Source organism: Medicago sativa, chromosome 5, assembly GCF_051527215.1.
Source record: "Medicago sativa cultivar Bolivia chromosome 5, Bolivia_mono, whole genome shotgun sequence".
NCBI lineage: Eukaryota > Viridiplantae > Streptophyta > Magnoliopsida > Fabales > Fabaceae > Medicago > Medicago sativa.
This window is the reverse complement of record NC_140753.1, coordinates 4,935,231-4,947,683: the sequence shown is the minus strand read 5'-3', so window position 1 is coordinate 4,947,683 and position 12,453 is coordinate 4,935,231. Positions and strand designations below refer to the sequence as shown.

At 33.4% G+C, this 12,453-nt stretch overlaps 2 protein-coding genes and 1 non-coding gene across 3 annotated transcripts; 2 read left to right on the top strand and 1 right to left on the bottom strand.

The window, feature by feature from the left end:
- Positions 1 to 3,879: 3,879 nt before the first annotated feature.
- Positions 3,880 to 4,724, bottom strand: LOC146919382 (putative calcium-binding protein CML13). The gene has a single exon (XM_085712742.1). It carries the CDS (start codon positions 4,576 to 4,578, stop codon positions 4,135 to 4,137), a length of 444 nt encoding a protein of 147 aa, XP_085568868.1. The 5' UTR covers positions 4,579 to 4,724; the 3' UTR covers positions 3,880 to 4,134.
- Positions 4,725 to 6,052: 1,328 nt separating this feature from the next.
- Positions 6,053 to 9,613, top strand: LOC146919381 (Leucine-rich repeat protein kinase family protein). The gene is made up of 4 exons (XM_085712740.1): positions 6,053 to 6,670; positions 7,280 to 7,540; positions 7,646 to 8,518; positions 8,941 to 9,613. The coding sequence occupies exons 1-4, from the start codon at positions 6,241 to 6,243 to the stop codon at positions 9,420 to 9,422; spliced, it is 2,046 nt and encodes a 681-aa protein (XP_085568866.1). The 5' UTR covers positions 6,053 to 6,240; the 3' UTR covers positions 9,423 to 9,613.
- A 197-nt stretch (positions 9,614 to 9,810) lies between these two features.
- Positions 9,811 to 9,927, top strand: LOC146919380 (U5 spliceosomal RNA). The gene has a single exon (XR_015013109.1). It is a non-coding gene; the product is annotated as a U5 spliceosomal RNA (small nuclear RNA).
- Positions 9,928 to 12,453: the final 2,526 nt, after the last annotated feature.

Here is a 12,453-nt window from a genome sequence, read left to right as displayed (position 1 = left end):
AAAATCATATGATTGTTAGATTATAGGGAAGAAGAGAGTTTGGGCTATAAAGCAAAGATTGAAAGTTTGTGTGAGTGAGATAATAACACAAAAACCCAATAGACAACCCATAGATCTTATTTGCAATTCCTTGAATTTTATAACTACTCCCATATTCAAAACTATACTTTCAAGAGATCCAAAATTTAAATCCCATTGAAATTGATATCTCTGTGACTATGACTATTCAAGAGGTTAGTGAGTAGGCTAAGGTGAAAGAATGAATGGGTTTTTATTGGTGTGGGTGCTAATGTTGGGAAGATTTGTGATGAGATTTACTTTAATAGAGTTTTGGATTAAGTTACTTTGTTTAAGGTTATGCTTGAATTTGTTATTTTGATGTGCTTGAAATTAAATTTTGTTCAAAAAATTAATAATTATTTTTTAATATTATAATTTATATATAAAATAAATAATAATATTAATTGCAACAATAGTGACACAATTTTTTTCCAACTCACTCATGCCACATAGTACCACGTCATTAATGAAGACGCCACATCATTAAAACTAGTAGAGAACAAAAAAAATTATTGACTTTCTTAATAGAAGATCAAAGAGTTAGTTTTAGAAAAATAAAAAAAGACTAAAATTAAAAAATAATTATATATGGAGATTAAAAGTGCATCTAAACCTAATTATTATTCATTGATTTGACTTGAATTTAAGCCAGCTTCAATATCTTTGTACCTTGTGAACTTCACGGTAGAAACGTCATTTTTGTTACAAAGGTAGAAACATTTATTGTTTATGGCATTTAGGTGGATTTTAACATACATATTCATTCTTCTCCTGGAATGAATGTTTTAATGTCTCTTATGATGTTTTTTGTTCATTCTTCCTCCATATTTTCATGTAAATCATTATTATATTTCAGGTAATACACGAGTATGCATGTTGTAAGTCATTGGATGTCATCTACATTTTTATGTGATAAATGAGAATATTTGATGTAACACATTAAAATATAGTCATTGGATGCTGTTCATCTACATCTTCATATAATACATGATCATATTGTATGTAACACACAATGATATTGGTTGTTGATTGTTGTTCAACTACATTCTCATGTATCACACAATCATATTTCATGTAACACATGTAAATTAAATCATTGGTTCTTGTATGTTATTAGTATATATCTTTACATAACACAGGAATATGTAGTCATTTGTTGTTGGTTTACAAGGACACCGATATAGTCTTGTACATAGTGTAAATTTGGTTATATTTCTTCTATTTTAACATAATTATAAGATTTAGGTATTTCATTCTATGTTTGTACTAAGATATTTTATCAAAATTCGACATCAAAATAATTTCCTTATGATTAATTGGTGATGGTATTAGTTTATAATGATTTTGTTAAGGAAAAAGATAAATGGTGCGAAGGGGAGACGCGAAAACCGAAGAATGCTTACCAGCTGTTGGATTTTATTGTGATGTTAGCCATGTTCTACTTTTATTTATTTAAAAAATATAAATGTATTTCCATCTTTTATCGTGCCCATGTCGTGCGTCGAAGTTTTTGCACTATGTCGTGCGTTTAACTATCTAATTGGGGTCTTATTTTATTTTAGTAATGTAGACGAAGATATTTATTTTATGATATAATGAGAACGAATTTATTTAATTTAAGTGACGAATTTATCAAAGTTTTGTTTATGTAAATAAACACACAAGTGCACAGATAAACGCCCATATGGAAGGAAAAATAATCGATCATTATCTCATAGTTCATCTGCATTCATGTTCAATGAATGAGACTCAATAACAAATGGTTGGGATGTGCCTAAGAAGATGGGTTTGATTGTCTACTTTTGACAATCAATGTTTTCCATTCAAGCATGCCGCATTTCAATTCTACCTTAACTTGACCTGATAGCGATGCTCTATGACACAGTCTAAAGTTCTAGGGGATCACATTGAACTTTATTCTGACATGGACAACAATTCAATACACTACTAACTTGAATTTCAATGTTTTATAGATATTTGCGAAATTATCACCATAGAACTTAGAGGATTTAAATATCCATATCCATATCCATAATTTACAAACATGACATCATCCAAGAGTAATCCTTCGTAGTGAATAAACGATACATAAGCCAGAGTCTCACATGTATTATGCATGATTGTGTGAGACAGTCACACATATTTAGGAGAGTTCTATATCCTAACATTCTAACTCTTACAATGGTTCTCTTTTCTGCATCATCCAATATTTTATTGCCACATTATAGACACATTTAAAGAACATGCAAACACTTGTGGAACCAAAAAAAACACCTCTTTTACCTCTTGCAATCACAGGCACACATAATACACATGCAAAAACACTACTTCATGAACAAATCAACCCTCGTTGCCCGAAATATGCTACAATGTCTTGTACAGTGCTAGAGGTGGAGCCAGAGACTTGGTGCAGGGGGAAAACATATACAACATAAAGGATTTTCTAATTTTCTTTCATTATCTGAAAACAAAAATTTATTTTGTTGACGCTATCAAATAAACTACATGCAAAAATTACAAAATTGAGGGGGTATCATGCAATGACCCATGTACCCCAAAACCCTCTGCCTCTGTGAATAGCTCACTACCTCAGTTAACTACAATAGTGATTATTCAGGTTTAGGTTTGATTGAGAGTGTCTTCCACTCAATCAGTACATCAAATAGATTGCAGTAAGCATTATTTATAGACAAAGAAAGAGTCTATTTCTTTACATTTGACCAAAGATTAACATTTGATCTCTTAAAGCTTGTTACAGAACAGAATGGCTTCTTCCTTCCTAACCTGAACTAAAACGTTTAGGCACTTTTCTTTGAAAAAAACTGCATAGACAATCATCATTTATGTAGGGAACCAACAGCTAAATAATATTTAGAACCTAAATTAAACAGTTTAAATCACAAAAGAACATGACACGTCAAGCGTATATTCAATTAAAGCAACACTTAATCCTATTCGATCCAAACCGCTCCCTTCTATATGTTACACCTAGCACAGGTGAAAACACACACAACCAGCATTCAACTGCTATTGAACGTCAAAAATTTGTCATCTTTGTCATTCTAGACTGATAAAATAACTTCAATGACATTTTCTATTTTTGTTTCCTATTCAAGAACAATCTATTCTACATTGAATTAAATGCATTCCTTCTTCCTTCAGCAACAAAAATCAGCTCCAAATACTTAGAAACTGCAGACAAGTGGAGATTTAACATAGTGCCCAATTCCACACTAAATAGAGTTTGATTATTTAGTAAAAAAGCAACACCAACATTTACTTCCTTATTTCACTACAATCAAAATTCGAAACACATGTTACTTCAATAGAAATCCTAGAGTATGTCCTCGTGAGCTTAGCTCAGTTGGTTGGGACAATGCATAAAATATGCAAGGTCTGAGGTACAAACCCCGGCCACTACCAAAAAAAAAAAAGAAATCCTAGAGTATTAAAATTACCTCAATAACACATTTCCTATTTGTATTTCCTAATCAAGAATAATCTTGTCTACATTGAAATATATGCATTTCTTCTTCCTACAACAAGAAAAGCCAGTATAAATACAAAACATACAGGCAAGTTATTTTATAGAGCCCAATTCCACACTAACCGCATCTTTTGTATCACGGTCGATTTGTCAGAATCAAGGCGAGCCACCTTGATTCGGGCAACCACCCAAATGATACGAAACATGTAGTAAATAGCGTATGATTATTTAGTAAGATAGCAACACCACCACTTACTTCCAGATTTCACAACACTCAAAATTCAAAAAACAAACTTGATACAAAAAAGAAATAAACATTAGATACACATACATTCAGAATCAGATCTTATCATACAAATCAACCCAAACAAATATCCAATCTGAATAACCAAACATTTCCTAAAACCACACCCAAGGTTAGCTACATAGCATTGATCCAAACTGTTGTACGCAAACTTAAAATCATAAACAAACATAACTACGTTAATTCATTGATCCACTTGAACAAAACACAATGCAAAAACAAATTAAACATAGCAAACAAAGTAAAAAACGATTTAAACCGATTCAAATAGCACGATCCATCTTCACTTCGCAACCATTCTAGCGATGAAATCTTCATAACGAATCTTCCCATCAGACCCAACATCAACTTCCCTAATCCATTCATCAAACTCAGCAGGCTCAAGCTTCTCACCAATACTCGTCAAAATATGACGAAGCTCATTGACAGAAACAAATCCAGTAGCATCTTTATCGAGAACTTTGAACGCATCCCTTAGTTGACGATCGAACGGTTCAGGTTTCATGTGTTTGGACATGAGATCGAGAAATCGAGAGAAATCGAAAGGGGAGGTTAGATTCTCTTCGGCGACGATGGATTTGAGTTGGGCTTGGGTCGGGTTACCGCCGAGAGAACGCATGAGGATTCCGAGCTCCGATGGTGCGATCTTGCCGTCGTTGTCTGTGTCGAAGAGTGTGAATGCTTCTTTCATTGATGAGATTTGATCGTCGCTCAGATCCTTACCCATTTTCGTTTGATTTCGGGTTTGAGAGATTTTTTGTTTTCTCGTTTATATTACAAACACAGTGAAATGAAATTGAAAATGTTTTTCGGATCTTTCTTTTTCACTCTCTCTTCAGAATCTCAGAACGAGGATAAATTGAAATTGAAAATGGTGGTGTGAGATTTGTTTTTTTGTTTATTATGAGTTTTACGACGTCGTTATGATGTTTTTGAATTTTTGGACGGTTATTGAGTTTAGAGGGTAGATTATTTGGGCCTAAGCCCATTAAAATAGAGGGATTAGTGTGAGTGGGGGTGTGGGGACGGGTGCATAGAGTAGGTTAATTATTTATGCGAGCAAGTGAAATGTTGGACTATTGGGAACTCAAGTTCATAGTTAATCTCTGCACCTGTGTTCACTTCACTTTATGTTTGACCCATCGATGTCACACATGGAAAATATTAGTAAGACAATAAATACGAAAGATATGTTATTTAAACAACCATTTTGAAGCAACTTATGGAACAACCAAATATAAACAAATTTCATAAGGAAAGAGAGAGTAACACAATGAAAATATGAGAAAGAGTACAAATTTCATAGAAAATTATCATAAAATAGTTGTACAAATTTCATTTCTCAAAATACAAGAGAAAACAATCATTTTTCAAAAAATACAATGAAATTCTTAAAGACAAATTTGTGGGGTGTTATCAATGATTTGAATGGTAGTATTTTGTTGGCTACTAAAAAGAAAGGTAGAGTTGAAAGAGCTTGTGTTACCAAATCATTTGTTGTTAGATATTCCTAATCAAATTGGCAATCTATTTAGAACCCTTAATTATTTATGGGAAAGTTTAATGCAAAGAAATATATAATATAACTTTTTTATATATTAAAGATTAATTATACATGAATAAAAAGTAAACGGACAACAAACTATACCGTTAGACTTTTTTGGATATCATAAAACAACAAATATTTATATAAAAAAATGATGAATTTAATCATTGTTTGTTTTAGTAAGTGCAAAAAAGAAAGAAAAAACAAAATTTAAAAAAGAATAGAGGGAGTAAAATCTAGAAACACACAACTGCTAGACAGACAATAGTAGCTCAATATAAATTGATGATGATTGAAAAGTGAAAATGAAATATTAGTACTAGTTCCTTCAAAAAAGAAATACTAGTACTGGTCAAAGAATGTAGGTCCACAACATGACACATCTCTATTCATGCATTAACTAATTCCACCAATCTTTTCCGCAAAGGGTGGCAGTGGCACTTGCAGCTATTCCCACCCAACACCAAAGTCATCATAAACTCCCATTTCCCTCCCAAAACCTACTCAAAGTCAAGAAATAGTGATGCAATGTGAACCAAACCTACTTTCTGTCTTTCTGTCAGCAACTCATAAAGTTAATTCAATTAATTATGCACCTCTTTTTGAAAAAATGCTTATCCTTTTACTTACCTTTCTTCTCTATCTAAATCTTTCCACATACTAACAAAATCACACACCATTAAGTCTCAAACAAACTTCAAACAAGGTAGTAGTGATCATTGATCATTAATCAACAATATGTTACACAACAACCTTAAACCAAAGATAGCTTATTTAACATAAAACCTCAAAAAGGGTGGTATCTCTTTTTTTAGCCTTTGTTCAAGAATTCATAATTCAGACATGAACTCCTTCCATCTCCTCTTTTCCATGTTTCTTTTCATTGTATTTACAACTTCACAAACTGTTCTTGGAAATGCAGAGTTAAGGGCTTTGATGGATTTGAAATCCTCTCTTGATCCAGAGGGAAAGATTCTTACCTCATGGATCAGTAATGGTAATCCATGTAGTGGTTCATTTGAAGGAGTTGCTTGCAATGAACATCGGAAAGTGGCTAATATCTCTTTGCAGGGAAAGGGACTTTCTGGTTCATTATCTTCAGCTGTGGCTGAACTCAAATGCTTGTCAGGGTTATACTTGCATTATAACAATCTTTCTGGCGAGATACCATCACAGATTTCTAATCTTACTGAACTTGTTGATCTCTATCTTGATGTTAATAATCTTTCTGGAAGAATTCCTCCTGAGATTGGCAACATGGCTAGTCTCCAAGGTATGTATGTATAATTGTATACAGCACCGTTTTTTAGTATCAAGTTGTTAACACTTAACAGTAGTTTAATTTTGCAAGCACTTGTGAGTGTCAACAAGACCATATATTATATATAGTGTGGCACGAATAGTAGATACGTTAAAGATGTTAAATACTTAAATCCTTCAAATAGATATCAATTATCTCGTGAGATTAGTCTATGCTATTGCGTAAAGATATATTCTAATTTACACAAAAAATCATCATGTAGATAAAGAAGATACCTTACTGGCTCACTTAATTTTCGCTTACTAGTTTACACCTTTTACTGTTAAGTGAAAAAAGGGCACTTATGCTTTCAATGACATGTGGAAATGTTACTTTTACAACTGTTGAGTGTTTCTTTTGGTACATGACTGGACTATACGTGATTTCTGTGTATTGCTGTGTTGGATTTGAATAGATTTTGAAATCTCACGTGTCTTTGTGCAATGTACCCTTTTGATGGGCTCAGGGGTTTTTTCAATGAGCCAACATGTTAGGAGTGTATGTCGATCCATTCACGTTCAATTTTTATGGTGCGTGTGTTTGGTTATGTGGCGACAAATTGATTTTGAATTGTTTATGCAGTACTTCAGTTGGGAGATAATCAATTGGTAGGGAATATACCTACACAGATGGGTTCCTTGAAGCAACTTACAACTCTTGCTTTGCAATATAACAAGTTAACTGGTCAAATTCCTCTTAGCTTAGGGAACTTGGAAAATCTAAGCAGGCTAAATTTGAGCTTCAACAATTTCAGTGGTGCTATTCCTGCAGCACTAGCCAATATTGCACATTTGGAAGTTCTAGACATCCAAAACAATTCTTTGTCGGGAACTGTTCCTTCTGGTATGCCTAATGTCTCACCTCACTTTCCAAATTTTTTTGGCATTCGTCTTTGTGCATTATAGTTTAAATCCGCAGTAAGATTTTGTTTTGAAATTGAAAATGAAGCATTGAATAGACTTGGGGAAGGATTCCAAGGGGCAAACAACCAAGGTTTATGTGGAGTAGGGATTTCTACTTTGAGAGCTTGCAACAAAGAACCAGATTTAAACGTCAGCAACATTGATACCTCGGATCAAGACCACCTCAAAAATAGTAATCCTGCAACGCCTCGCCCGGAGCCTGCGAATTTCCAAATGCATTGTAACCAGACACATTGCTCAAAATCAAGAAGTGTTCCTATAATCATCACAGCGAGTGTTATAACCATCATCACCCTCACACTCATAGGTGCTGGATTGTTTACATTTGTCAAATACCGTCGACGAAAGCAGAAGATTTCATCAAACTCTTCTGAGGGGAAATTTAGTCCTCGGCAACCTAAAGAGTTATACCGAAAAAGTCCATCTACACTTGTTAATCTTGACTATTATAATGGATGTTATCCAATGCCTGATGATCAAAATGCCGGTGGATTATCCAATGAATATCTAAACCAGTTTAGGTTTAATGTAGATGAAGTCGAATCTGCAACACAGTATTTTTCAGAAGTGAATTTATTGCGTAAGAGCAAATTCTCGGCAACGTATAAGGGAGTTCTCAGAGATGGTTCTCTTGTGGCCATTACAAGCATTAACATGTCATGCTGCAAAACTGAGGAAGCCGAATTTGTAAAAGGATTGAGCTTATTAACCTCACTTAGACATGAAAACGTTGTCAAGCTAAGAGGTTTCTGTTGCTCAAGTAGTAGAGGTGAATGTTACCTTATCAATGACTTTGCTATGATGGGTGACCTGTCCCAATATCTTGACATAGAAGATAGAAGTGGCCATTTGCTTGACTGGTCCAAGAGGGTTACTATCATCAAGGGCATTGCAAAGGGTAAGCTATTCATAATTGATGATATTTTCTTAAGAAATCTATGGTACAAATGAAAGAAGTTTCCAAAAAAAGTTTCAGCAATGTCCTTACTGAAACTGAATCACATCTGACAAAATTTCAGATATAATCATAATTGGCCCCTTGCTGTTTTTTAGTCCTTCATGTTGAAATTAGTCTCTGCAATATATGTGTAATATTCACTTTAGTCTTTATGTAGTATGTATTGGTGGGACTAAATATTTCAGGGACTGAAAAAAAGTAAGGACTTTAGGCCAAAAATTGCATATTTGCAAGGATTATAAACACTAAATATGTTTTACAGGAACTAAAAGCAAAAGGTTGCATATTTGTATGGACCAAAAACATTCAAACCTAATATCTATTTTCTTTATGTTTAATACTTGCTATTCCTTTATGATCAGGTATAGGATATCTGCACAGCAATGAAGCAAGCAAACCTACGATAGTACACCAGAATATTTCAGTGGAGAATGTTCTCCTTGACAAAGATTTTAATCCTTTGATCATGAATGCGGGACTTCCCAAGCTTCTCGCAGACGATGTAGTTTTCTCGGCTCTAAAAGTAAGTGCTGCAATGGGATACCTAGCTCCCGAATACATTACTACGGGACGCTTTACCGAAAAGAGTGATATATACGCATTTGGAGTTATTGTACTTCAAGTTTTATCTGGCAAGACGACGATAGGTGGTTCAATACGGACGGCATTTCAGTCTTTCAAATTTGATGATTGCATCGACACAAATCTTAGGGGAAGATATTCTAATTCTGAAGCAAGCATACTTACAAAGCTTGGAATGCAGTGTATACATGAAAGCCCCGATGAAAGACCAAACATGGTGGATGTGATTCAGGAGTTAAGCGTGTTTCCGGCTCATTCATAATGATCTACTAATTCTAATCGCTAGGTTTCATCCATTGCTGTTATTTATTCCATGAGCATGTAATAAAGTTATCTTAGTTGGTCATTGCCAAATAATTGTAAATTTCACTAGAAGTCTTCTATTCAGACAGACATATAAAAACTTTTACAACATATACATGTTTATTATGGATTTGGATCCTCATATTTGAATATGGATTTGTATAACTGTGGTTGAAAAATGTGAAAGTAAGAAAGCATTAGTAGTGAGTGGATGGGGAGAGCTTCTAAAACAGAATGTAAGTGGAAAGAGGCCACACAAGAGTTAAGCCCACACCGACCAGTGCATGTGTGAAATACAATTGCTAACGATATAAAATGAATAGAGACTTCCACCATTCAAATCACGCAGCCGTGTGATGAGCTCAAAGTGAACTATTCTTTCGCCTTTTACTAAAGAATACCGTGGGCTCGTCACTATTAACGACATACGCCAATTTTTGAAAGAGTCTTCTATTAGAGGACTCTGCAGTATTAGTTCAAACTTTTTTGATCAATTTATACAATTGAGGAACAAAATTCTGGTTAAAACCTTGTTTGAGCTTAAAATTGGTTACCATGCTTTGTATTTCAGGATGGATGTATATGAAAAAAAGATGCAATCAATAGTAAGGAGAAAAAACTTCCTAACACCGTTGAAATATAAGGAAGTGTCCCAAACACCGTCATTGATAATCCGTGAGCAATTGCTGAAAGCTCAACACCGGTGTTTGTACCAAAGCGAATTCAAATCCGTTTTCTCTCCCTAGGACTAATGTCCACACTCAGATATACAATGTCGGAAATTATGTGTCAAAATAACAGAAATGCTTTTAGAAATTCCTTCCAACTCTCAATTTTGTAGCTTTTAAAAATTGTGGCCAAACACCCTGGAATTTTTTTTCCCCTCATTTCTTTCCAACTAGCTATGTAGGTATGTGTTTGTAGTCATAATTGATCTTGAGGTGCAAAATTGATTGACGTGTTTGGTTGCTTTGAGTAGAATTAACCTTGTTTCCATATTTGATTCTAATTTGAATTTGAGACTTATAGCTTTTGAGCTTAAACGTGATTTTTACGCTGAAATTTACTGTTCAATTCACTTTTATAAAAATGTATCTAAACAAAAAACATTTTAGATTCAACTTATTGTTAAGTAAAATTAATTTTTTATCACCGTAGAACCAAACACGCATGCACTTGGTCTATTTCACGGTTTTGAAATCACGTGGCTTGGTTCAACTAATAATTGATGAGTCGAATGATCGAATCCAATATTTTTTTTATGTATTGACAAAGTACCAAACACCATTTAAAATTCGTAAAGATGATTTCAATATCGATTATAAACTTAGATGAAAGTGTTTAGTATGACAATATCAGTATTATCATTTGAGTAAGGTCTTACGAACACAGGCAATTCAATGTAACAATAAGCGCCGGTCCAACTGATTAAGGGACCTAAAGCAAAAATTTTAATGCGGTCTTTAAAAAATATATTTTTTTAACAGAATATTTATATAAAATCAATTTATTGGAGACCAAAATTTGAATTCATGACCAAGAGTAATTGATGAATTTTTGGTAATCAATTAAACTATGCAATATAATATATTTATAACCAAATTAATTTCTTTAGAAACCTTTAATATGTCTCGTTTATTTTCACACAAGTGAAAAATATGTCTCGTTTACATACATACAATAACAAGGCCAAATTCAAATAGAAGTAGTATACTCATACAGTACTCTCCGTTGTTTTAGCGCATTATAGTGTGAAAGAATCAAAGAACACACATTATATGTACGGATGAAGCATGCGGCTTGTATATGTCTAGCTAGCCCACCATTTTTTGTTTCCCACTTGGGTTACGTTACATAGGTCAAAAAAGTCTGTTTAATTTCCATCAAATTCTATGTCCAAAATGAACTGATGATGATGACTGACAATCAAGCATATTCTATTGAAAAGTAATTAATTGTAGGAAAATGATAAATGTAGCGACAAAATTTATCAAGAAATATCTCGAAGGTGTATTTCACTAAATCAGTACTCTTAATTGTATGGTTCAAATGAATTTTAACCCCATAATAGTTTTTAGGCTTTTGAGTAATTGACCACACAACTTACAACGTGTTATTGATTAGTATATATTTTTTCACAAATTTTGCTATTGAAAGGACATATAAAATGAGTTATTCTAACAAGTGTCTCAAATATACAAGTTAAGGAAACAAGATTTTTCATTTTTAAACTTCAGAAAAAATTGAATACACACTTTAGAAATAAACGATACTACATTAATTTTTTCCAAAAAAATTTACTATACATAAAGGTTTTTTCTTACCTTTAAAAATGGTGGGTAATTTACCCACCGACCAAGGAAAATGAACAATTTATTGATGGGATCAAGATAGTTCATGGATATACCACTTAAAAATGGGTTTATATAGCTAATGTTTTTCGTTCGGGATAAATTACTCATCATTCTTACATTAGTACCCTAGTTGTCACCCTTAATTTATGCTCTAAGCAACCATCAATATTTTTCATATACGAGTAAAATATGGAGGTGAGAACTAAGTGGTGACGTTAATTAAAATAATGGATGAGACTGTGATGAATATGGGTTCGTGGAATGATAGTGACTCTAATCGTAGCACCCAAGCAAACAATGGCCATATGGGAATAGGGATCCTCTGATTGGTTAGTGGTGGGTTTAAGCAGTTAATCAAGTTTCTTGTGAAAAAAGATACTTGCACCTTTACAAAGACTTCGCCACGTACATTCATTGTCCATATAAATTAATTACGAATGCTATGACCTCAGAATTAATCCCAAAGACAAGATCTATTTCTTGTTGGGACTAATCTTAAACGGTATCCATTTGACTATTTCTCTCCTTCTGGATTTTTCCAATTAGTATGTCCCATTCTTAGTGTTTTACTATTATTGGTCATGTCTTGCATCCCTCACTCCATTGACCCCGTGTTCTTTTTTCCCTTTCTTTCTT